Source organism: Bufo bufo, chromosome 2 (assembly GCF_905171765.1).
Source record: "Bufo bufo chromosome 2, aBufBuf1.1, whole genome shotgun sequence".
Classification (NCBI taxonomy): domain Eukaryota; kingdom Metazoa; phylum Chordata; class Amphibia; order Anura; family Bufonidae; genus Bufo; species Bufo bufo.
This window is the reverse complement of record NC_053390.1, coordinates 574,148,044-574,175,667: the sequence shown is the minus strand read 5'-3', so window position 1 is coordinate 574,175,667 and position 27,624 is coordinate 574,148,044. Positions and strand designations below refer to the sequence as shown.

Genomic DNA, 27,624 nt, shown 5'->3' with positions numbered 1-27,624 from the left:
TTTGTATCTGTGATTTTTTTTTTGCATAGAGGGACAGAGACTAGCCAGATGATTTTCCATTTTTTCCATGTTTGTTTTTTACTCTCTGACCTCCCAAAGCCATAACTTTTTTCTTTTTTCTTTCACATAGCTGAATGAGGGCTTTTTTTTCACATATTTAAAGGGGTTGTTCAGGTTTTTTTTTTGTTTTTGTTTCTTTACTTTCATTCAAATTTTAACTCCAGCCAGCTGCACCTGGAAAAAATCATATTTACCTGCTCCTTGCTGCTCCATTCCAGCTTCCTGGCTCCTTTCCCTTGTCTTTCGGTGTCTGTCTGTAGCTTTTGGATGGTGAGGTCATGTGAGCTGTTATAGACAGTGATTTATCTCATTAGTGAAGTGCCCCTGAGACATGACCCAGCAGTGACATGCTGCTTGTAGAGATGCCATCCCTGGGGCCAGTCATTGGCTGCAGTGGCATATGTAAGCCATCTGTATCTGGAAGTTGACAGACAGGGACTGGAAGACCAGTGAAGGAAGCCAAGGGGTCAAAATGGAAGAGCAGGTAGCATATGAGTATAGTTTATTCCACAGATACAGCAGATGAGGGTTAAAATAATAAAATAAAAAAAAGAAAAGAAAAGACTGGACAACCCCTGTAAGCATATTTTACTAATGTGTATCTAAATAAAATGATATATTTAATATAAAATATACACCCAATATATTCTGTAGCATTAGACATTTCAGTCATATAGCAGAAATTAATAAAACTGTCTTGTGATAAATCAAGTATGTTGCATCTTGCAAGAAGACGATATTAGGGATTTCTTTAATAACGATCAGGATTTGGCTCTTCATAGAGACAGCACTGTACGGATACTAAAGAGAAAATGCATTAGTTACTGACTTCTACGGTACATACAATATCAAACTATCTATATCCATTATTTGTTATTAAATCTTTATAGCGGTCAGCTTAAAAACTATATTAAGACATTAATCTGTGAAGTATTTTAGACCTGTTCAGAGGAAATAAGAAAAAAAATTATTTTAAGAATATGGTAATAAAATATTTTAAGCTTTGAAGGCTATGTACACTTTCGGGAAAAATTTCTTAAGATTGTATTGTACTCCTTTTGGGCTAAAAATAATATTTTTTGGAATTGGTCTTTATTAAAAATATTCAGCTGTTCTGTCACAAGGGGTTTGTCTAGCTGTGTGAATCGTACTTTCACTTTCACTTTGTGCGGGTCATCTAATAAACCTTAACTCTAAATCACTAAAAGGTTAGAAGCACTTCTTTAAGCCACATTCTTATCAGTAAGACAAGAAATAAGCTCTAATGAGTGTTTACGAGATCAGAGATAAATTACAGTCAGCTGAGCTGCGTGATGGAACAGAGCGAAAACAGTCAGCAGGCTACTACAGGATCTCAAAGCTGTACAGAGAAAAGTGTTCCAAAGTTTTAATAAGGACCAATAGAAAAAGAAAGTATTTTAGCTCAAAATGATTTCAACACAATAATAAAAAAAAATTCCCATAGCCTTAACTTTTTATATTTTAAAAAATTAATAGTGTTGAGTGAAGCAAAAATTCCGAAGTAAAATTCAGTCAGAATTTTAGGAAAAATTTGATTCTAAAAAGTCCCATTGATTGATTTATTGATTGATAGGCATGAATGGCGTTTTAACACAGCGATTCGTAAGAAATCAAATTTCTTATCAAGCTTTGCCGAATCTGCCGAATCGAATGTTTCTAAACTTTGCCCATCTCTAATAATTATTACTAACAAAAAAAGACAGCAATTCTTTTTTGCCTATAATGCAGTATACTGTAGGCTATAAATAAAGATTAATGTAGAGCCTGTTGTACATGCTTTTTGTATACGTGTTTAATTTGATGTGCCATTTGTCTGCCAACTAGTTCCCCTTATGGTACCTACATTTCCCATTATGCCTTTAGGTTCTCAGAGACCGAGGGTGACTTACATCACACTGCTTTTACTCTGGTGCTATCTAAGATTGCAATGTCAGTGGAGTGACGTTGCAATTCTTGACCTGGCATGACCACAACAATCGCAAGAATGCAATTTTCTTTGATTTTTAAATGAAAGTCGTACACAATTTTGCCTTCATAGACCTCAGTGCTAATCATGTGCAGCTGCTACTTTCTTGTGACCTGTTTGTGAATTGGCAGGTTTTACAGCCAAATCGCAGCTCAGAAAAAGTCATTTGACAGGATGTTTTAGAGACAAGCTCCCCAATTTTTTTTTGTCTTGTATGAGATTTGCTGTCAAGCAACATGTCACTGAGTAGCCCTAGCCTTCTTCACACTGCATGGCCTTAGTGCTATTGATAGGCTATGCCTTTTTAAAGGGAGTTTCCAGTCCCCCAATATCGATGACCTATCAATAACAGATCGGTGTATATGGAGCCTACTGCTTCCAGCTCTCTCCACTGTTTAGTTACTGGCACTTGCTGAAAATAGCTGATTGATAGTGGTACGGGTATCGGAGCCTTAACTATTTAATAGTTATGACTTATGTTGAGGATAGTTTATCAATATTTAAAGACTTGAAAATCTGTATAAGCGCTTACAAGCTGGAGTCAGGGAACAGCAGTATGAAGTAGCATCTCACTGAAATAGACATACCGTAGCAAACATCTTCACAGGAAGTAAGCTATACAGAGAGATTGAACCCCTGTCTACACAGGAAAGAAAACTCAGGACTGGTGGTCATACTGCAACATATGCCGATAATGAATAGAAACAATTCAGCTGGGATGAGGCAAGTTACACCCTGCTAGAATATTGATGATGAGTTAGCTGGAGATCTTCTTTAAGACAACATTTACCATCTGTAACCTGTTTTTTACTTGTTACAGACTAGGCACATATTGGGAGGGGGGGATAAATATACAGGTTCTTTAAAAAAAAATTAGCATATTGTGATAAAGTTCATTATTTTCTGTAATGTACTGATAAACATTAGACTTTCATATATTTTAGATTCATTACACACAACTGAAGTAGTTCAAGCCTTTTCTTGTTTTAATATTGATGATTTTGGCATACAGCTCATGAAAACCCAAAATTCCTATCTCCAAAAATTAGCATATTTCATCCGACCAATAAAAGAAAAGTGTTTTTAATACAAAAAAAAGTCAACCTTCAAATAATTAAGTTCAGTTATGCACTCAATACTTGGTCGGGAATCCTTTTGCCGAAATGACTGCTTCAATGCGGCATGGCATGGAGGCAATCAGCCTGTGGCACTTCTGAGTTGTTATGGAGGCCCAGGATGCTTCGATAGCGGCCTTAAGCTCATCCAGAGTGTTGGGTCTTGCGTCTCTCAACTTTCTCTTCCCAATATCCCACAGATTCTCTATGGGGTTCAGGTCAGGAGAGTTGGCAGGCCAATTGAGCACAGTAATACCATGGTCAGTAAACCATTTACCAGTGGTTTTGGCACTGTGAGCAGGTGCCAGGTCGTGCTGAAAAATGAAATCTTCATCTCCATAAAGCTTTTCAGCAGATGGAAGCATGAAGTGCTCCAAAATCTCCTGATAGCTAGCTGCATTGATCCTGCCCTTGATAAAACACAGTGGACCAACACCAGCAGCTGACATGGCACCCCAGACCATCACTGACTGTGGGTACTTGACACTGGACTTCAGGCATTTTGGCATTTCCCTCTCCCCAGTCTTCCTCCAGACTCTGGCACCTTGATATCCGAATGACCTGCAATCTTTGCTTTCATCCGAAAAAAGTACTTTGGACCACTGAGCAACAGTCCAGTGCTGCTTCTCTGTAGCCCAGGTCAGGCGCTTCTGCCGCAGTTTCTGGTTCAAAAGTGGCTTGACCTGGGGAATGCGGCACCTGTAGCCCATTTCCTGCACACGCCTGTACACGGTGGCTCTGGATGTTTCTACTCCAGACTCAGTCCACTGCTTCCACAGGTACCCCAAGGTCTGGAATCGGTCCTTCTCCACAATCTTTCTCAGGGTCCGGTCACCTCTTCTCGTTGTGCAGCGTTTTCTGCCACACTTTTTCCTTCCCACAGACTTCCCACTGAGGTGCCTTGATACAGCACTCTGGGAACAGCCTATTCGTTCAGAAATTTCTTTCTGTGTCTTACCCTCTTGCTTGAGGGTGTCAATGATGGCCTTCTGGACAGCAGTCAGGTCGGCAGTCTTACCCATGATTGCGGTTTTGAGTAATGAACCAGGCTGGGAGTTTTTAAAAGCCTCAGGAATCTTTTGCAGGTGTTTAGAGTTAATTAGTTGATTCAGATGATTAGGTTAATAGCTCGTTTAGAGAACCTTTTTATGATATGCTAATTTTTTGAGATAGGAATTTTGGGTTTTCATGAGCTGTATGCCAAAATCATCAATATTAAAACAAGAAAAGGCTTGAACTACTTCAGTTGTGTGTAATGAGTCTAAAATATATGAAAGTCTAATGTTTATCAGTACATTACAGAAAATAATGAACTTTATCACAATATGCTAATTTTTTGAAAAGAACCTGTATGTTTACATAATTTCTAATTTAAGACATAAAGCCTACCTCTCTCCTTTATGCAGAAGTTCAAATCCTTCACTGATCTTCAGAAATGGTAATCTGTGTGTTATCAGCCCATCAAAGTTAAATTTCTTATTCAGATAATCAGACACAAGTTTCGGTACATCATCTTTACCCTTCCATCCTGCCCCAAATAACAGAAGTTGTTATTAAGTATAATATTATTACTATTAGATTTCTGTTTTAAAGTTGTATTAATATGAGAAAGAGATTATAGTAAATAACGGGTATTCAGAAAAATCAAGTCCATATAAAAAGTTATATTAATTTAAACACATTCATTATATCACTGGCTCACCGCTCATCTACTATACTTTCCATGTGCACAGAAAGTCCTGAAGAGGTGGGGTCACAGCAGGGTTGCCAACCGTCCAGAAATTACTGGACAGTCCATAAAATAGGCAACTTTTTTCCTGTGTCCATGAAAAAAAATAGATCTGTCTGTGATTTTTTTTTTGTCTGGTGGTATTTGACTAGATTATTTAAGTGGTAATTATCTTCATTTAACAGCTCCCGGAAAATGCTGGTAATGAGTTTGTATCAGTATATTGAGCTATAGACATGTATCACTTAGAATCTTTATCATTCATTATAGTTTTCCTATTCGTCCGTAAAAAATGTTGGTTGTCCATGATTTTGTGATAAGTTGTCCAGAAAAAAGAAAAAGTCTGGTTGGTAACCCTGGGTCACAGTAGTAATCTAGAAATTCCAGAGGTTTAAAGGAAATAGCCAAGATTAAAGCTATTTTTTAGCTTATTACAAATGTCAACAGTTATTCCTCTATAGCAAGCATGTCAAACTCAAAGGCTAACATGGGCCAAAAAAAAATGTAAGTTTATGTGGGCCGCATCAAAAAAAAAATAATTTTTTTACAATATAATGCAGACGGATCCGTTCTGAACGGATCCACCGTCTGCATTATATGAGCGGATCCGTCTCAGACGGATCCGCTCTGAGCGCAAGTGTGAAAGTAGCCTTAGGGGCGAGAACCTGGGATCTTTCATCCCTTGTCCTATTCAGCTCTATTAGGGTGAATAGGACTTCACACTGTCCCTGCTGCTCTGTGCCTTGTGCACACAGCATCAGGGATGTTACCATGGCAACCAGGGCTTCTGTAGCGTCCTGGCTGCCATGGTAACTGATCGGAGCCCCAGGCTTACACAGCTGGGGCTCCGATCAGAAGCTGCCACTGCACCACCAATGAGGGGGAGGGGAGAGGTCCCTGTGGCCACTGCCACCAATGATTTTAATACTGGGGGGTTGAGAGGGGCTGGCGCACTGTGCCACCAATGATTTTAATGGGATGGGGGGTTGAGGGGGGCACACTGCACCACCAATGATAAATTTCCCCTTTATACAGGAGGCTGGTACTGGCAGATCAGCAGTTAACCCCTCAGGTGCGGCACCTAAGGGGTTAACTGCCTCTGATCGCAGCTCCCTGTCAGCGGCAGGGTGCCGGCAATGCGATTCTGCTGCCGGCACCCGCCTCCTGTATTGTGTTAAAGACTGACTTTCACTATCAGGCCACACAGAGCGGCGCCCAGCGATGTCCCAGCACTCACCATTAGTCCTGGGCGCCGCTCCGTTCGCCTGCAGTGCTCCATTACTGTCTCCTCTCCTGCTCCACATGCTGCTGATTACTATCGGAGCGATGGGAGGAGACATCAGCTTCACTAGTGGGCGTTCCTTCTTCCTGGCTGTAGCGCTGTCCAATCGCAGCGCAGGGAGAAGGAACGCCCACTAGTGAAGCTGATGTCTCCTCCCATCGCTCCGATAGTAATCAGCAGCATGTGGAGCAGGAGAGGAGACAGTAATGGGGCACTGCGGGCGAACGGAGCGGCGCCCAGGACTAATGGTGAGTGCTGAGACATCGCTGGGCGCCGCTCTGTGTGGGAAATGGGAATAGTCCTATCATTGGTGGCTCAGTGCGCCCGCCCCTCCTCCGCCCCTCTCTCCTCATTGGTGGCGCAGTGCGCCCGCCCCTCCCCCCCCCTCTCTTCTCATTGGTGGCAGCGGCAGCAGCACAGGGGGAGGGAGGACAGCTTCCTTCTCCCCGTGCTGCTGAGAGAACATGAGCGCGCCGATAGCAGCGCTCATGTTCAGAGATACTAGACTGCCGGGCCGCAAAGATATTCATTGCGGGCCGCATGTTTGACACCCATGCTCTATAGCTTTCACTTTTAGGGCATCGGCAGGCAATTGCTTTCTGCTTCACAGAGAATCTGTCAGACAGCTGGTCTATCAACTCACTCATTTTAATAAAGAACAATTAAAAAATTATTTTTAGCCCAAAATGAATAGAATGCAGTAATTAACAAAATTGCTGCCAAAGGTGTCCATAACCTTTGATGATTTTTTTTTGTCCTATGGATACAGTAGGTCATCAGTATCTGATCATAGGGGTCTGACACCCGAGACTCTACTGATCAGCTGTTTGAGAAGGCACCGGCGCTCGCAATAGCACAGTGGCCTTCTCACAGCTTTGCCTAGGCCATATGATATCATATTCATCACATGGCCTAAGCGCAGCTCAGCCCCATTGAAATGAATGTTGAGCTGAGATACCAAGCACAGCTGCTATACAATATACAGTATGACACTGTGCTTGATGAGCAGAGAAAAGACCATGGCACTACTGTGAGCACCATGGCCTTCTCAAACAACTGATCATACTGATCATGGGGATCCCAGGTGTCAGACCTCCACTGGTTAGATACTGATGACCTATCCAGATTGTTTTATGGAATTTCCATTGAAGTGCTGAGATGTTTTATCTTACTTATGTCTGCCCAGCCCCCCGCTAATCTGTGTTTTTGTGGGTAACTGCTAAGCATTGTTATATGACACATGTTTTCTGTCTACAGCACTCAAAACCCTGGCATGAACTCCTTCATACTCTACATCACTATCAGTCAGTTTTATTCCCCCTCTTGTAGCTGTAAATATAGTCCTCAGTAAATTTCCTAGTTAGTCTCCTTTACCCTCTGACAGCTGTAAATATAGTACCCAGTAGTAATTCTTTGCTCTCAAAGCAGTCTTCTCAGCTTTGCTGTATTCTGTTGAGTTAAAGTCTAGGCTCTGGTACAGTACTTTATTGACAAGCAGTAAAGATGCTCTTTGCATGGCCTGCTCCTCAGTAAACAGAAAACCTCTATGCCAAGAAAAGGAAAGAGGATCTGGCAGTGGGGAGAGTGACTGAGCGTGTGTCCGCCAGCATAATTTTTTATGATCTGTACTAGAGATGAGCAAATCGAAGTTGACATAGTGGAATTCGATCTGAAGTTCAGGAAAAATTTGATTCGCACCGAATCCGAATTTCCTCACGCTTCGTTGTAACGAATCGCATTTTTTCCTAAAATGGCTGCTGCACATGTGAGGACATGGTGCAAGGAACTCTGGGAAGGTGGGATCACCCATAATACCATGCATGCAGCCAATCAGCAGCCAGCCAGCCCTGTGATGTCACAGCCCTATAAATAGCCTCAGCCATCTTGGATTTTGCCATTTTCCAGTGTACTTAGTGCAGAGAGAGAGGTCAGCAGGCGCCAGGGACAGTGCTAGAAAAAACTTCATTGTGCTAAAAAAACAATTTACAAGTTCAGGGAAAGATTATTCAAGGCGTAGGGAAAGGGTAGGGAGGGATCATTCCACAGCATTAATGTTGAACAGGATTCAGTAAGGGAAGTTACAGCCTGGGTAACAGGAGCAATCCTATTACAACTTGCTGCACTGACTGGGGACCCAAATTGCCATTGTACAGCTATGTAATTCCAGCAAACCGTTCTTGGCATTGGGGTGTTAAAGTCATTAACAGGGTTTATTACAAGTAAATATTTCTACGTCTTATTTGCCCTTGTGCGGTGCAGTTATATGTTCTAAAGCTTTTTGTGGCGTGTATTAGTGGAAAAGAAAAATATATTTGCCGTTTAGCCGTTTAGCGGCAACATGAAGCATGAGGAGGGGGGGGGGGGGGCATGAATGTAAACGATCTTGGGGTGATATGGAATGAACAAAAAATTGGGGATGAGGCCGGAATCACTGCCTGGAGTGCAGGGGTGTTGACCGGAGTGTTGGTACGGTGTAGGTGGAATTATGCCTGAACAAGACATGACAGAAATGAGATGCTGGTGACTTATGCGAGAAAGCCGTGACATCAGTGCAGCGTTTGATGAAATGAAATGAACAGAAATGGGGGATTAGCCCAGAACCACTGCCCGCATGGAGCAGGGGTGTCGACCGGAATAGTGGTACGGTGTGTACAAATTGCATGAACAAGGCGTGACAGAATTGAAATACTGGTGACTTGTACGAGAAACCGTGACATTGGTGCAGCGTTTGGTGAAATGATATGAACCGGTACAGGGGCAACCGTGAGGCCCTGCTGCACTGTATGAATGACTCACAGTTTAACGGGCAAACGCGACCCACAGTGAACCGAGTGAAGCCGGAAAATAGAACAGAAATGCTTCCAAATCCAGAAACAGACGGCAACGAAAAACTCTCAGAAATTCAGCGGCTCGCAGGTAACTCTTCAGAAACTCCACAAGCGACTTCCTCTCTCAAAGCTCAGACCTCAGACGGTGCAGGAGCCAGGTAAGGGGGGTGCCCTAAATAGGCTGGAGGCGGACCTCAGCCCCTCCCACAAATCCAGGCAAATGCCTTAATACCTGTCGAGTAGTACAGGCCCAAAAAATTAGTCAATAGGCGTTCACCTGACAGCAAAGAACTTTGGATTCTGTGGCTGGAGTTACATTAGGCGTTCACAGGATAAATATGTAACTGTAGGCCAGTACAGGCCCAAAGAATTAGCCAATAGGCGTTCACCGGACGGCAAAGAATTTGGGATTCTGTGGCTGAAGGTACATTAGGCGTTCACAGGATAAATATGTAACTGTAGGTCAGTACAGGCCCAAAAAATTAGGCATTTAATGGACATAAAAGGCCTTTTATGCCGCTGTGTTTACCTAAGACAGGGACCATGATTTGTTATGGGTGGTGGCGGATATTTGTGGGCTGTCATGAGGAATTTCAATCAAACATGGTCGACTCGTCACGTGTTGAATTCCTCCGAGATCCATGCCTCATTCATTTTTAGAAATGTGAGGTAGTCCACACTGTCGTGAGCTAGGCGAGTGCGCTTATCGGTCACGATCCCCCCTGCTGCGCTGAACGTTCTTTTGGACAGGATACTGGACGAGGGGCAAGCCAAGAGTTACATGGCAAATTGTGCCAGCTCTGGCCACAGGTCAAGCCTGCACACCCAGTAGTCCAGGGGTTCATCGCTTCTCAGAGCATCCACATCGGCCGTTAACCCGATGTAGTCGGACACCTGTCGGTCTAGGCATTCCATGAGGCTGGATCCGGAGGACGGCTGTCGATAGATTGGCTGCAAGAATGATCTCATATCCGAAGTGACCAACACATCTTCAAACTGCCCTCTTCTTCCATGCGCTGTTGAATTGGTACCCGCAACTGTTTCTCTGCGAGTGGAAATTCCTCTGCCAGCGCCCGCAAAAGCAGAATGCAGCATTTCTCGAAGCAAGGCCTGGAAGTGCCATTTTGTGTTTGTACCGGGGGTCTAAGTACGTTGCCACCTAGTACTGGTCCGTGCCCTTTATGCTTTTTATACAGGGGTCCCTCTTCATACACTGGAGCATGAAGGCCCCCATTTGCACTAAACTGGAAGTGGTGGAGTGGCCTGGCTCCTGCTCATCATCCAGGATAATGTCATCCTCGTTCTCCTCCCCCCATCCACGGACAACACCAGGGATCCCAGAAACTTTAAAGCATGCTCTTCTTGCTCCTCCTCCGCTCCGGCACCATCCTCATCTGACTCCTCTTCAGACTCCTGTTTTTGACTTGTCTCAGATGGAGTAGCCCCCCCCTGGGAATTCATCCAGAATTGCGACTTCCTCATCTTCCTGCTCCTGTTCCTTGACGGCTTGATCAATGACAAGAAAGAAGGCGTAAGGTACGATGTCACTAATGGCGCCCTGGCTGCGACTGACCAGTTTGGTGATCTCATCAAATGGCCGCAGAAGTCTGTATGAGTCGCGCATGAGCAGCCACTGGCGCGGTGAAAAAAAAACAAGTTACCTAGAACCTGTCCTGCCGCAGAGTTCATACAGGTAGTCAATAACTGCACGTTTCTGCTGGAGCAGCCTATCAAGCATATACAAGGTGGAGTTCCATTGCGTCGGGCAGTCACAAATCAGACGTCTGATGGGCAGGCGGTATCGCCGCTGAATGTCAGCAAGGCGAGCCATGGCTGTGTAAGATCTTCTAAAATGGCCAGAGATTTTCCTGGCCTGCCGCAAGACGTCCTGGACCCCGGGGTATTTGGCAACAAATCGCTGCACGACTGAGTTCAGGATATGTGTCATTTTGCCCTGTTTCAGCGCGCTCAGTAGATTGGCACCGTTGTCGCACACCACTTTACCAACTGTCAAATTGAGTGGGGTTAGCCACTAATCTGCCTGTGACCGCAAAGCTGAAAGGAGTGCGGCACCGGTGTGGCTCTTGGCTTCCAGGCACAACACACGCAGCACAGCATGACAAAGCCTCACCTGGCACGTCGAATAGGTTATGAGGATATTGGGGGGCGCAGAGGAAGAGACAGTAGCAGCGGAAAAGGAGGAGTCACCCGAGGAGAAGAGGGAGGATGGAGTAGGAGGAGGAGAAGAAGAGGCAGGCCTGCATGCAATCCGTGGCGGTAACACTAAATCTACATTGGTGCCACAGGTTGCATGCTTGACGGCCGTCAGAAGGTTCACACAGTAGGCAGTAAAAGTTATGTACCTTCCCTGCCCGTGTTTGCTAGACCACGTGTCTTGGCACTGACACTGTGTGCCAGAGATACATTCACTTGCCGCTGAACGTGGCCATATAGCTCTGGGATGCCCTTCTGGGAGAAATATTTCCTTCCAGGGACCTTCCATTGCGGTGTTCCAATGGCCACAAATTTTCTAAAGGCCTCCGAGTCCACCAGTTTATATGGCAGTAGTTGGCGGGCTAGCAGTTCTGACAAGCCAGCGGTCAGCCGTTGGGCAAGAGGGTTATCCAGCGTCATCATCTTTTTTCGCTCAAACATTTGGGGCAAGGAAGCCTGCCTTGTGCCAGATGAACGCGATGATGGCACTGTGGAAGGTGGAGTGGAGGATAATTGGGAGGAGAGAAGAGAAGGAGGAGAGGCAGGATGGTGAGCGCCGGGAGTGTGGCTTTGTGGGTTCTGACAGTGTTGCTCCCACTGGGCTCGGTGATGGGAGGCCAGGTGCCTTCTTAAGGTGGTCGTCCCTAGTTGAGTGTTGGGCTTACCACGACTTATGCGTTGACAGCACAGGCTGCAGATGGCAACACTATTGTCAGCAGCTAACACATAAAAAAAAGCCCACACTGCGGAGCCATGTGCCGGCGTCCTGGGAGCACCAGATGTGACCGTGAATGGTGGCTGTTTCGTTCCAGATACATTAGCAGTCTGCTTTTTGCCTCCTGTGCACTGTAGGTTCTGTCTGCTTGTCCTTCCTATCTGCTGCTCCGTCTCTCCCTCTGAACTCCCCTCCTCTTCATCTCTTGTGGGCACCGACGTGACGTCCATCGACACGTCACCACCGGATTCGTCACCTTCACCACCACTGACACTAGAGATCTCAGAGTAGGCAGCAACAGCGGGGCCCACCCTCCTTGGGATGATCTGGGTACTGTCGTCAGACTGCTGGGTGGCGACCGTTGATACCTCCTCTTCCTGATCCGATGCCAAGAATGGCTGTGCATCGGTAAGGTCTTGGAATGTATGGGAAAATAATTCCTCTGACTCGAGCGGAGGGCATATGGTGGTGGTGGTGGTGTCTTTGGAGGTGGACACAGCAGAGAGTGAAGAGGGTGCAGATAGAGAGGATGAGGAGGGTGCAGAAGCGGAAGGCTCAGTGAGCCACTCAACCAAGTCTGGTGCGTCCTTTGACGCAATCGCACGCACCTTCTGCAACTTCCCACTTAGGCTCCGGCCTGGTGCACCTGTCCAACCCCTACCACCCCTGCGGAATGGCCTACCTCTTCCTCTGTCTGTCATTTTCAAAATTACTCTGTGACAAAAGTCCCTATAGAAGAGCAGTATTTGTGGAAGAAGGTATATCACACCCCTGCCTCAATCAGTTTTTTTGGGGGGGGCAACTGGTAAATCACACTAGTAATTATTGGTTCCAATAGTGTTTTTCACTCTGTGTAGATGCGGTAACGCAGCAAAACCGCAGACAAATGCTGCACTACCTAAATGCACTATATAGAACATATATATTGGTATATAACACCCCTGCTTCAATCAGTGTTTTGGGGGCAACTGGTAAATCACACCAGTAGAAATAATTTTATTCAAATAGTGTTTTTCACTCTGTGTAGATGTGGTAAAACGCAGCAAAGTATATTACACCCCTCAGTATGTCACATCTATCGATAGCACACCTATACCAGTCCTTAAAAGGACTTTGTGGCCCTATTAGCTAGCGATTTGTGTCCCTAACAGTCTGTCCATGCTTCACACAGCAACCTCTCCCTACACTGGCAAAAGACTGAATGTAAAATTGTGCCCAGATCAGGTTTATTTATAAGGTAGGGGGTATGTCCATGTGCTGAAACGTCTCAATTGGCTGCCCTGTATCACCTGATGGATGTGTCATGGGTCAAAGTTCTTCACAATGTAAAAGAATATGGCGGGCGCGAATATCGCTATATGTTCACATGTTCGGCAAATCGCGAACGCGCAAAGTTCGCCGCGGACCGACCGCCGGGTGAACTGCAAGACCATATCTATGTATTACTGGCAAAATTTAAATATATTTGTCGTTCAGCGGTGCAGTTATATGTTCTAAATAAAGCCTTTTGTGGCATGTATTAGTGGCAAAAGAAAAATATATTTGCAGTTCAGCGGTGCAGTTATATGTTCTAAAGCAGGCATCCTAAAAACTGCGTCCCTCCAGATTTTGCAAAACTACAACTCCCATCATGCCCGAACAGCCTACAGGTATCAGCTTACGTCAGGGCATTGTGGGAGTTGTAGTTTTACAACAGCTAGAGGGCCGCAGTTTGAGGATGCCTGTTCTTAAGCCTTTTGTGGCATGTACAGTATTAGTGGCAAAAGTAAAATATATTTGCCGTTCAGCGGTGCAGTTATATGTTCTAAAGCCTTTTGTGGCGTGGATTAATGGCAAAAGTCAAATATATTTGCCATTCAGCGGTGCAGTTATATGTTCTAAAGCCTTTTGTGGCGTGTATTACTGGCAAAAGAATTCACAATTCACAGTGCCCCTCCAGCATACTGTACCACATGTGCTGTTCTGCACCTCGTTTGCCTGGGCGAACGGAGTCACACAGGAGAGGAACTGCTCTGTGTCCTTCATCAAGAAATCGAATCCTGGATTTCTCTGCGACAACTAAAAATCTGAAACCATGGTGACTGACAACGGTAAGAACATGGTTTCGGCGTTGCGTCAAGGAGGGCTGAACCATGCGCCCTGCATGGCACACGTGCTCAATCTGGTTGTCAAGCGGTTCCTGAAGTCTTCCACCCATCTGCAAGACATCCTAAAAATGTCCAGGAAACTTTGCATGCACTTCAGCCACTTGTACACCGCAAAGCACACCCTCCTTGAGCTGCAGCGGCAGAACAGCATCCCCCAACATAGGCTGATATGCGACATTTCCACCCATTGGAATTCCACCCTCCATATGTTGGACCAACTATACGAACAGAGAAAGGCCATAAATGATTTGTTTATGATCCAAGCGGACAGGAGTACTCCCCTGTATAACTTCGATGTCTGCCAGTGGCAGCTCATGCGTGACACCTGCCGTTTGTTCAGGCCTTTGAGATGGCCATGTTATTTGTCAGTCGCCAGGACTACGGGATGAACTATGTCATTCCACTGCTTCATGTCCTGGAACAGATGCTGGTAAATCTGGCTGGTCAGGGGACTGGAGACGTGGCGTCTAGATCTCATGGCCACATGAGCCTTGTGGGGGCTGAACTGGAGGAGGAGGAGGACATTGGAGCGCAAGCAATGTGTAGTGAAATGGGTGGTTTTTCTACACAGGTGACAGGAGAGAAGGAGCAGTTAGAGGAGCTACAGGACGATGAGGAAGATGAGGCAGAGGACCCAGACACACCGTGGCAGTATGCAGTGGAGATGGAGGCAGGGATTCCCTCCGAGTCACTTGCACAAATGGCCCGATGCATGCTCACTTGCTTGAGTAGTGACAGCAGAATTGTCACCATTCGGCAGAGGGATGACTTCTGACTCTCCACCTTGTTGGACCCTTGCTACCGGTCCAAAATGGGGGCCTTTTTTACACCCGCTGAAAGGGACTATAGGGATATTCTTTGCAGTCAGTTGTCCGCTGCCAATCTGCGCCATCGTCCATCATCACTCAGGTATGACCGGGGGGCCCTCTGCGCTCACGTTCCACTGCTATGGCTGCTAGGGAGAGGTGGGGTGGCAGGAGCAGTACCAGCTCCATCAGCAGCAGCCTGAGTCTAGAGTCGCTGATGAGCAGCTTTCTTCACCCGCATAGTGAAGAAACTACTCACCAGCAGCTAAACATAGAGCAGGACCTGTGCCAGCAGGTGATGGCATACTTGGACAGCACCCTGCCACCCCACATTGAAGATCCGCTGGACTATTGGGCAGCCAAACTGGATTGGTGGCCGCAACTGGCAGAGTTTGCCATGGAAAAGCTGTCCTGCCCGGCCAGTAATGTAGCATCAGAGCAGGTTTTTAGTGCGGCAGGGGCCATAGTTACTCCAAGAAGAACTCGCCTGTCCACCCAAAATGTGGAGTGACCTTTGTCAAGATGAATCAGGCGTGGATCAGCCAGGATTTCCACCCACCAATGTCTGATGCATCAGACTAGATCATCCATGGTGCCACACCAACACTTTGACAAAAGAGACCTTCTTTGGCAACCTGGCTACCTGCCTCAGCTACTATTCTGATGCTGCCACCCGCCTGATGCCACACATCTGATGCCAAGTACTCCTTCTTACACCCACCATCATCAGCGGGTACTGTTATTTCCACCCACCTCCCCACTCTGTCACAGGGTCACTCTGTGGTCTCCTGATGCTGCTGCCACCTCCACACTATGTCACCTTGCCACTCTGTGGTCTCCTCATGCTGCTGCTTCCTCCATACTATGTCACCTTGCCACTCTGTGGCCTCCTGATGCTGCTGCCACCTCCACACTATGTCACCTTGCCACTCTGTGGTCGCCTCATGCTTCTGCCACATCCACACTATGTCACCTTTCCACTGTGTGGCCTCCTCATGCTGCTGCCACCTCCACACTATGTCACCTTGCCACTCTGTGATCTCCTCATGCTGCCGCCACCTCCACACTGTCATTGTGCCACTCTGTGACTTTCTCCTGATTCTGCTGCCGCCACCTCCACACTGTCATTGTGCCACTCTGTGGCCTCCTCATGCTGCTTCCACCTTACCACTTTGTCATAAGGCCACTCTGTGGACTTCTCATGCTGTTTCCACCCTCCCCACTTCATAACTGGGCCACTATTTTGCCTTTCGTCCTGGCTGACATCATCATTTATTTGAATCTTCTTCTGATCTGTCAGAAGGAAGTAAAAATTAGACACACAATGGATCCTGTCTGTGTAGCAAGGCCTGTATGTTCCCATCAGAATTGGCTTGTGATTTGGTAGCCAAAAGCAGGAGTGGGTACAAAACACAGAAGACATGCACGTGTCATCTCTGTTTTGGATCCACTACAATTTTTTTGGGCATTAGCAATACTGATGGATTACTGACCAAATGCTGACCGAGTGAAAGCGGATGCTCAAAAGACAGGATCCGTTTTTTGGGGGTTATTGCTCTGACGGATAAGAGGAAGGGCAAAATAATCAGTGACGTCAACACAAACTTACTGCTGACACCCTCTCCACTCTGTCGGGGGGGCTCTACTTGTATAAGCGTTTAACAGAACGCTTAGATTCTATATGGAATCAGCTGACAACGGTGTAAAAGGAGTGCGCTTCTTCTTGACGCTAACATCGACCTGTAAGGCTGAGTTCATACTTGAGTTATTTGGTCAGCTTTGGCCCCGTGATTGCCCAAATAAGTGAAGTTTGCAGTGATTCTAAAAGCGATGCCTGTCATCTGCATGTCATACTGACTCACAGTATTGTTTCACTACTACAGCAGAATCCCTATGCATGTTACTGCAAGGAACAGTGTTCTACACCACTATAAAGGCTCTCTGCAGCCAGGAAATAGCAGTTTTTAATGTGATTTGCCGCGAATAGATTCGGATCAAACCAAATTTTTTAAGAAAATTCGGCGAACCAGCCGAATCAAATTTTTTAAATATTCGCTCATCTCTAATCTGTACAATAAATGTAAAATTTAAAAGGTGGGCTAGCTTACTTATATATTGGTAGTTTAAGGTTCATTTTACAATACACCAGAGATTTCAGATAGCTAAAAATGCAGATTTAGACAATTTCCTGCACATTGCTGGTGACTTTTGTAACACAAAGCTCATGGCAGGTGCAAACTGAAAGCAGATATCTGTGAAAAATCTGCTCTAATGCTTTGAATATTTGGTCAATTTCAGTTATTTGTGCCAGCTGATAGGTGTGTACCCCAATGATTTAAATGATTTAGTGGCCTGCTTCACTGTTGCCCACTGAATTGGCAATCAGAGTGACACATGCTGTTACCCCACACTATGGCCAACATAGACTGAAGGTCTTCTGCATAATACAGTACAAATAAATATCTTTAAAAGTCTTTAAAAACAGGTTATATAGTACATGTTCTCCAGAACTGAATATTATACCTCCGAAACAAGCTCCAGTCAGAACACGTCCAGTTAGAATTAGCATTGGATCAAATGTCATGGTAGCGGTGGAAGGAGCAGCACCTACAATCACAGTTTTTCCATAGCCAAAGTGAGTGGATTTGAGAGCAGATGTCTAATGGAAAGACACAATAAAATGCAGATCAGCATTGAGAAATATGACAATATGGTTACAGTGCAGACAATATTGGTTCAAGACCCACATTTTCAGAGAAAGATGGCTAAAATGTACTGTGTACTTTATAATTATGTAATTTTTTCCAAATGTTTTTGTCATCAACGTACCATGACTCCGGTGTTTCCAATGACCTCAAAGGCATAGTCCACTCCGTCCTCAGTCATCTCTGTCAGCACTTCATCGATGGGACGGTCATAATCTTTAGGGTTGATAAAATCAGTGGCTCCAAACTCTTTAGCTTTTGCAAATTTGTCACTGTTTAAATCAACTGCTATAATCCTGGAAGCACCAGCTACTTTACATCCAATAATCACAGACAAACCCACTCCTCCCAGGCCAAATACTGCACAGGTAGATCCGGGTTTAACCTGAAATAAATAAACAGTAGAATCACTGCTGTAACTATTGGTATAAAGATAGAACTCTGTACATTACCTTCTTCTATTTCTCTTCACTTTTAGCTGTCTCAGAAAACTGCTTCATGATCCCAAAGAACACACTATATAGGCAATAATTAATACACAAGACTTTGTTTTTCACCAGTCATTGTGATTGCCATATCTTACAATTTTCTGTGACCTTTTGGTATCAATACATCTTAGGGTATACAATGAATAGGGACATCACATAAAGGCAGCTAGTAATTCTCTGCTATTAAAATATTGGATCAATGGAGGTGAGCGCCACTTATTTTATGTTTAAAGTCCTCATGACTACATTGCCAACAATTTTTGATTAGCTCTAGCACCTTTTAGCTACAGTGGCATGCAAAAGTTTGGGCACCCCTGGTCAAAATTACTGTTACTGTAAACAGTTAAGCAAGTTACAGATTGAATTATCTCCAAAAGGCATAAAGCAAAACATGACACATTCTCTTAATATTTTAAGCAAAAACCTTTTTCATTTTTTTCATCTTTTACATTTTCTAAATAACAAAAAAGGAAAAGGGCCCGAAGGAAAACTTAGGGCACCCTTAATGTTTAGTACCTATTAGCACCCCCTTTGACAAATATCTTCTTCCTTAGCCATTGTCTTTTCAACTTCAGCTTTTTTATAATCTGTGTTGTTTTTGCTTCCAGAATTTTCTGAAATTCATGCCTTTCTAGCAACCCTAAGAGTAGCTGTCTCTAAAAATTTTCTTCCAGATTTTTTCTTGACTTCCTGCTATTTCTTAATTACATTTCGAACTGAGAAAATGGCAACCTGAAAATGCTTTGCTATCTTCTTATAGCCTTCTTCTGCTTTGTGGGCCTCAACCATTTTCATTTTCAGAGTGTTAGGCAGCTACTTAGAACAACCCAAGGAATGTATTTGGAACAAGGTTACAGCCTGGGCTTTTCAAAAGCTTTGAAAATTGTATCACCTGGCCTTTCCTAATAATGATTTTGAACAAACCTTAACCCTAACAGGCTATTTAATGTCTGAAGGCCGTATTACACAACCCGATGTGGCAGACGATTGTCGAAAGGAAGGCTTTCCTCCTGGCAATCGGCTTCTTGCTATTGGAGGAGACCACTGTTATTACATGCAGCGATCTCCTCTCTTCACAGCATGGGGAGGAGCGATCGCTATGCCATCGCTTGTCCCCATGCTGTATAGTGGTTTGCTAGCGGCAGATCATTATTAGACACCACGATCTGCCACCTGAAAACGACAATCATTTAACGTCAAAAGATTTGGATTGCCTGATGATTGAGCATTTACTTGTGCAACCGGAAATCTGCGGCAGTATTACACTACGAGATGACTAGGACTCATTAGCGATTATCTGCAAAAAATCGGGCAGTGTAATACAGGTTTGAGACCTTGATCAATGTTATCTGAGTGCACAAATCTTCTTGAGTTCCCATACTTTTGCAAGACTCACTTTCTATTTTTACTTTAAATTGTACAAAACCAAAATAATTAACTGCTATTGCTTAAAATGTTAAAAAGTAAGTTTCATCTTTAAATTTACGTCTTTTGGAGATCATTTCACCTTCAACTTGCTTAAAGGGGTTGTGCAGTGATTAGGATAAGTCATCAATATCTAATCAGTGGGGGTCCGACTTCCGGCACCTCATCAATCGGTTGTTTGACAAGGAGGCAGCACTCCATGTGAGTGCAACTTCCTAGTCTTTACATTACATGTTGTCTCCTAAGGGGCGTCGTAGTGTAATTACAAGCACTTTTTCCATTCAAGTGAATGGAGGGAGTACTTGTAATTACACTGCACTTCCAAGACGACGGGTAGTGTAATAAACAGAAAGCAGTGCTGGCATGGAGGGCAGCCAGATCTTCAAACATCTGATCAGGGGGGGAGTACCTGGTGTCAGTCCCCTACCAACCAGATATTAAAGTGTAACTGCCATTTCACTACCAAAAATGAAATTACTAACATATGTGATGCTGAAGGGAAGATATTCATGAAGCTGCATTTTTCTGCTAATTGTATCTTTCTGATATCTGCATTCAGCCCTTAGCAACCATATTTCTCTGTGCCTCTATTTCAGCAACTTCCTAAGATGGCCTCTGCTGCTCTTCCTCTGATAATCTTTGCCATTCCTTGAGGCATTCTATATTTCCCTCACTTCCAATAAGCCCTTGCTCTCCTCACATGAACTAGCAGGACCAATCAGAACGCAGATAACTTCCCGGAGTACCCAGATCAGTGTGTATCCTCACATACAGGTAACCAGAGACAAGCCATGAAATTACATTAAATTAGTAAGCATTTCTTTTAACCTCTTAATAGCCAGCTGTCCCGCATTCTCTTCCAGCCTAACAGGGAGGGGGGAAGCTATTTTGGCTAATTATATCTCTGGTTTGGTACCAGCTAGAAATATGGGCTTTGTATTGTCTGAAAGCTGACATTCCAAGCTTTCAGTCTAGAATGACATAAATCTGTTCAGCACAGGGGAAGATATCAATTATAGAAATTGGGATGCTGTGAATGAAGCTGAAAGTGAAAGTAAAAGCAGATTTTACCGGCGATTATTCCAGACTCTGTTTCTCACAGTGATTTTTCCTCTGTTGCTTGGGCTAGAGCTGTCATTCTGGTCTTGTATGAAAGCCTGGACTTTCAAAAAAGAACAGTTGCATATTTCTAGCTGCTACCATTGAGAAAATATCACCATCTAAAGCAGCCCTATCCCCTCCACTTTCTGCCTCAGCCCAGCTCCAGGCTGTCAGGGCTGAGCTCCTCCTCCCAGAGCTCATCCGTCTCTTGTTATAATACTGAGAAGACGGACTGCACATGGCAACGCTGTGAGATTAGAGCTGCTGAATAGGAAAGTACCATGCATTTGTGGGAGTTATTAGCAGGTAAAACTGAAAATGATCAAATTTTAAAGCACAAAAGCACTTATACAGCAGGGTCTACTATACCATTAGGGAATAAAAAATGAAACGGCAGTTACACTTTAATGAACTATCCTGAGAACAGGTCATCAATATAAATCACTGCACAACCCCTTTTGACCAGGTGTGCCTAAACTTTTGCCTGCCACTGTACAGTGAAGATTGACAGAGCTAAATCTAGTACTTACTGTACCTTAGCAACTTTCACAGCAGAGCCATATCCGGTGGAGAATCCACAGGCAATGAGGCAGACCTTATCCAGCGGGGCATCCTGGCGTATCTTAGCAACAGCAATGTCATCAACCACTGTGTACTCGGTAAAAGTGCTGGTAGTGATGAAGTGATGAACAGGTTTCCCCTTGCAGGTAAATCTGGTGGTGTTGTCCAATAGCACTCCACTATATTTTCCAATGCTGTTTAAAAAATGGAAGGAAATACAGTAGTTGTCTTGAAGCCATTATCTGCTGTATTGTGCTTGTCACTATTAATTGTCCAGAATAAGAAAATTTGGTAGGTAAATTACTGTGACCAAAAAAATATTGAGTTTCTACGTTGTTCTTACTACATGTCAGAGTGCGTTCACATTAACTTTATGCCCTTTGTGTAACATATACACTGCGTGCAGAATTATTAGGCAAATGAGTATTTTGACCACATCATCCTCTTTATGCATGTTGTCTTACTCCAAGCTGTATAGGCTCGAAAGCCTACTACCAATTAAGCATATTAGGTGATGTGCATCTCTGTAATGAGAAGGGGTGTGGTCTAATGACATCAACACCCTATATTAGGTGTGCATAATTATTAGGCAACTTCCTTTCCTTTGGCAAAATGGGTCAAAAGAAGGACTTGACAGGCTCAGAAAAGTCAAAAATAGTGAGATATCTTGCAGAGGGATGCAGCACTCTTAAAATTGCAAAGCATCTGAAGCGTGATCATCGAACAATCAAGCGTTTCATTCAAAATAGTCAACAGGGTCGCAAGAAGCGTGTGGAAAAACCAAGGCGCAAAATAACTGCCCATGAACTGAGAAAAGTCAAGCGTGCAGCTGCCAAGATGCCACTTGCCACCAGTTTGGCCATATTTCAGAGCTGCAACATCACTGGAGTGCCCAAAAGCACAAGGTGTGCAATACTCAGAGACATGGCCAAGGTAAGAAAGGCTGAAAGACGACCACCACTGAACAAGACACACAAGCTGAAACGTCAAGACTGGGCCAAGAAATATCTCAAGACTGATTTTTCTAAGGTTTTATGGACTGATGAAATGAGAGTGAGTCTTTATGGGCCAGATGGATGGGCCCGTGGCTGGATTGGTAAAGGGCAGAGAGCTCCAGTCCGACTCAGACGCCAGCAAGGTGGAGGTGGAGTACTGGTTTGGGCTGGTATCATCAAAGATGAGCTTGTGGGGCCTTTTCGGGTTGAGGATGGAGTCAAGCTCAACTCCCAGTCCTACTGCCAGTTTCTGGAAGACACCTTCTTCAAGCAGTGGTACAGGAAGAAGTCTGCATCCTTCAAGAAAAACATGATTTTCATGCAGGACAATGCTCCATCACACGCGTCCAAGTACTCCACAGCGTGGCTGGCAAGAAAGGGTATAAAAGAAGAAAATCTAATGACATGGCCTCCTTGTTCACCTGATCTGAACCCCATTGAGAACCTGTGGTCCATCATCAAATGTGAGATTTAGAAGGAGGGAAAACAGTACACCTCTCTGAACAGTGTCTGGGAGGCTGTGGTGGCTGCTGCACGCAATGTTGATGGTGAACAGATCAAAACACTGAAAGAATCCATGGATGGCAGGCTTTTTAGTGTCCTTGCAAAGAAAGGTGGCTATATTGGTCACTGATTTGTTTTTTTGTTTTTGAATGTCAGAAATGTATATTTGTGAATGTTGCTATGTTATATTGGTTTCACTGGTAAAAATAAATAATTGAAATGGGTATATATTTGTTTTTTGTTAAGTTGCCTAATAATTATGCACAGTAATAGTCACCTGCACACACAGATATCCCCCTAAAATAGCTAAAACTAAAAACAAACTAAAAACTACTTCCAAAAATATTCAGCTTTGATATTAATGAGTTTTTTGGGTTCGATGAGAACATGGTTGTTGTTCAATAATAAAATTAATCCTCAAAAATACAACTTGCCTAATAATTCTGCACTCCCTGTATAGTTAAAAAAAAGGGATGCAAAAGAGTAGTATACTACGCTTTTTCCATCCTGGAGAGTCCAGGAACAAAAAAATGTATGCAATAACATTAGTGTTGAGTGAATCAAAGTGAAACGCAGTGTCGGACTGGGTTACCGAGGGCCCACCAGTGTAACTGATTCTGGGGGCCCACCTTAGGGCTCCTGCACACAAACAAACTTTTTTTTTTGTGGCCTGTATGTGAAACCATTCACTTCAATGGGTCTGCAAAAAACGGAAATGACTCCATGTGCATTCCGTGTCTGTATGTCCGCTTGGCCGTTACACAAAATTATAGAACATGTCCTATTATTGTTGGCTTTACAGACAAGGATAGGACTGTTCTATCAGAGGCCGGCTGTTCTGTTCCGCATAATGTGGAATGCACACACCCGGCTTCCATGTTTTGCGGATCCGCAATTTTCAAACTGCAAAACATCCAACAGTCGTGTTCATGAGCACTTACAGTGATAACAGAAATATTAAAGATAAAGTATGATGGTAGACACTCACAGCAAAATGCAAACATACATGTGGCAGAATTTAGGCTACTTTCACACTTGCAGTAACAGGGTCCGGCAGAATTTTCCGGCGGGGGAACAGCCTGCCGCATCCGTGCTAACGCTAGACAACTGTGCCGCCAGAAGTCTGCTGTAGTTTTTTTCCAGCCGCCTCTCGGCATGTTTGCCGCGCTGCGGCCGGACCTCCGGCCCGCCCTCATTATAGTGAATAGGGCCGGAGCAGAACTCCGGCGGCATGGTGGGCTAGCGTAAGCACGGATCTGGCAGGCTGTTCCCCCACTGGAATATCCTGCTGGACCCTTTTACCGCAAGTGCGAAAGTAGCCTTAGGGCTCATGCACACGACCTTATGCCTTCCGAGACATACAGTCCGTGAGCGGGCCATATGTCCAGGAGCGGCATACATCGTGCGTACAGAAGTGCACAGCATCATAGGTTACTATGATACTGTGCGCATCGGGCCGCCCACGGGGCTTTTGTCCTGCACGCATAAGATCATATGAGCGCGGGACAATAGTCCCGCAGGTGGCCCGATGCGCACAGTATCATAGTAACCTATGATGCTGTGCACTCCCGTGCGCATGATGTATGCCGCTCTGGGACATATGGCCCGCTCACGGACCGTATGTCTCGGAGGGCATACGGTCGCGTGCATGAGCCCTTACACATATATGGATATCCTGCTCTTAAGTCAGTCAGAAACAAGACACATGCAGTTCCTATCACACATAGGAAACATGCAATGCACGCACCAAGACATTTTTTGCCTCACCCTATTAAGTGTAGAACACTTAAAGGGGCTGCCTCACTTCAACAAATGGCATTTATTATGTAGAGAAAGTTAATACAAGGCACTTACTAATGTATTCTGATTCTCGATATTGCCTCCTTTCCATTACATTATACACAGCATATATATGGTTTTGACCACTCTGCAATTCAGCAGTGGTTGCCGTACTTGCACACTATTGGTAAAGGTGTTGGCCTATGCACACTTCCAGCCTTTCCCTATACTGTGTAAGCACGGCCACCACTGCTGGATTACACGGTGGTAATAACCACAGATACGTGCTGTGTATAATGTGATGGAAAGGAGGCAATATGGATAATAACAATACATTAGTAAGTGCCTTGTATTAACTGCATGATAAATGCCATTTACTGAAGTAAGACAAACCCTTTAACCCCTTTAAGCATAAATGTCTGGCATGAAATTTATCAAATCTTAACCTCCTCAGATTGCACATGATCTACAGCATGGATGCTCAACCTGTGGCCCTCTAGCTGTTGTAAAACTACAACTCCCACCATGCCCTGCTGTAGGCTGTGCAAGAATGATGGGAGTTGTAGTGTTGCAACAGCTGGAGGGCCACAAGTTGAGCATGCCTGATCTACAGTATATTTAAAAGGGTTATCCTACCATAATGACCTATCGCCTATCTACAGGATAGGTGATAAATATTAGATTGCTGGGGTCTGACTGCCGGAACACCCACTCATCATTAAAAAAAGGGGTCCTGAGACATTTAATTACATTACCGCCAATCTATGTACACAAGCGGTTGTCTTACTTCAGTAAGTGGCATTTATCATGTAGAGAAAGTTAATACGAGCAACTTACTAATATACTGTTAATATCCATATTGCTTCCTTTGCTGGCTGGATTCATTTTTTCATCACATTATACACTGCTCGTTTCCATGGTTACAGACCACCCTGCAATCCATCAGTGGTGGTCGTGCTTGCACACTATAGGCAAAAGCGTCAACCTTTCTGGTGGCCAGGACCATGGGAGCGCACATAGGCTAGTGCTTTATTCTTTACGGTGCAAGCACCACCACCACTTATGGATTGCCGGGTGGTTGTAACCATGGAAACGAGCAGTGATAATGTGATGGAAAAATTAATCCAGCCAGCAAAGGAAGCAATATGGATAATAACAATATATTAGTAAGTGGCCTGCATTAACTTTCTCTACATGATAAATCCGACTTACTGAAGCGAGACAACCCCTTTAAGACCACGTTACCTTGATCATGGGGGTCCCAGCAGTCAAACCCTTACCAATCAGACACTTAGCACCTGTCGTGTCATAGCTGTTTCACCTTTTCATATTCCCTATCCTTAAAGGTTTTCTTTGAGTGTAAAAAAAAATGTAAATAAAAATTACAAATCTGGCCCAAAATATGTGTCAAACTAAAATAGAAATGGTCGCCCGTTAAAGGGCCTGTGTCCACTTTTCTAGTTATCCTCTATCCACAGGATCGGGTATAACTAAGTGATCCGTAGGGGTCTGAACGCTGGAGCCCCCACTGATCCCCCTTCTTGACTGACTGGCAGGTCAAGCATATGCCCTGCCTCTCCATCCATTCTCCATGGGGTCGCCGGAGATAGCGGAGTACAGCGCTGGCTAATTCCAGTGGTCCCAAAGAGAAGGAATGGAGCAGCAGGGTGTATGTGTAGCCTGTCACAGCATAAAAAGGGGGAACAGGACACGTTCCTGGGATCAGTGGGGGTCGCAGAATTGGACCCCACTATTCATATATTTATGCCCTATGGTGTGGAGAGGATAACTTGAAAACCTGCACAACCCCTTTAAATCCTCCACCACTCCACCACCAGTATCTCTTTACATTCCAGCAGTGATGCCTGTAAATACTGAATATCATCACTGCCGCCATGTAAACCATATGTGTCAATACTGGAGAATATGACGCACTGTGCAGCATTTTTGTTAGGCATAAGTCCAACCCCCTTTGCAGGTCACAACCTTTACCAAAGCCCAATTAAAGGTGCTAGAGGAGCAATGTGAGCAAAGAGCACAAACGGATGGTCATAACTGAAACAGAGGCATTAGGGTCACCTGAGGCAGGGTAATAGTCGAGATCCTGGAGCAGGGGTAACTGGAGAAGAGGCAATATTAGTTGTGCATTTAGAGTGGGGGCATCTGAAGCTGGGGCATTTATGGGGGTGCACCTAAAGCAGAGGCATTAGGGTCGCCTGAGGCAGGGTAATAGTGGGGTTTCTGGAGCAGTTGCATGGGTATTAGGGTGGCAACTGGAGAAGATTCAATATTAGGGGTGCTTTTGGAGTGGGAGCATTGGGGGGCATCTGAAGCTCGCGCACTTATGGCAGTGCACCTAAAGCAGAGGCATTGGGGGTAGCCTAGGGCAGAGTCCCCGCAATTACACTCTGAACTCTGCAGCGAGCAGCACACATTCATAGATCTGTGGTAGATAGTGGTTACAATAATTATCTCTCCTAAAAAAAGGAGAAATAATTACTCCTCCATCTTATCTCAGACGCAGGAGACTGGGGGCCCACCGAGGAATCCCCCGCCTCCCCGGTGGGCCAGTCCGAGCCTGGTGAAACGGATTGACTTTGATCCAAATTTCAGGGAAAATTCAATTCACCACAAATCTGAATTTCCTCTCGCTTCATGGTAACAAATCTTTTTTTTTTTCTAAAATGGCAGCTACATCTGTTACAAAGTTAAAGTAAAAAGCCTGAGAAAGGAATATGACTAGGGATGAGCGAACCCGAACTGTATAGTTTGGGTTCGTACTGAATTTTGGGGTGTCCGTGACACGGACCCGAACCCGAACATTTAAGTCCGGGTTCGGTGTTCGGCGCTTTCTTGGCGCTTTTTGAAAGGCTGCAAAGCAGCCAATCAACAAGCGTCATACTACTTGGCCCAAGAGGCCATCACAGCCATGCCTACTATTGGCATGGCTGTGATTGGCCAGTGCACCATGTGACCCAGCCTCTATTTAAGCTGGAGTCACGTAGCGCCGCACGTCACTCTGCTATGATCAGTATAGGGAGAGGTTGCAGCTGCGACGTTAGGGCGAGATTAGGCAGATTGACTCCTCCAAAAGACTTCATTCTGTGATCGATCTGCAGCTGTGGATCATTGAAGTGCTAATATTGACTTGCTCACTTTTTTGAGGCTGCCCAGAGCGTTTTT

General features: G+C 44.7%; 1 protein-coding gene across 2 annotated transcripts in view; it reads right to left on the bottom strand.

Annotated features, from left to right (window-relative positions):
• Positions 1–655: 655 nt before the first annotated feature.
• LOC120989839 (alcohol dehydrogenase 1-like) overlaps positions 656–27,624 on the bottom strand; it is a 60,452-nt gene continuing 33,483 nt past the window's right edge. Inside the window, exons 5-9 of one of the 2 annotated variants that reach the window (XM_040418193.1) lie at positions 21,138–21,357; positions 17,713–17,973; positions 17,407–17,542; positions 4,552–4,690; positions 656–861 (exon numbers count right to left, since the gene is read on the bottom strand). In XM_040418193.1, the coding sequence (XP_040274127.1) occupies positions 837–861; positions 4,552–4,690; positions 17,407–17,542; positions 17,713–17,973; positions 21,138–21,357 (781 nt within the window). In that variant the 3' untranslated portion in view covers positions 656–836. Of the gene's footprint in view, positions 862–2,254; positions 2,902–4,514; positions 4,691–17,406; positions 17,543–17,712; positions 17,974–21,137; positions 21,358–27,624 lie in introns of those variants that run through there. The other variant, XM_040418195.1, reaches the window with a different exon arrangement.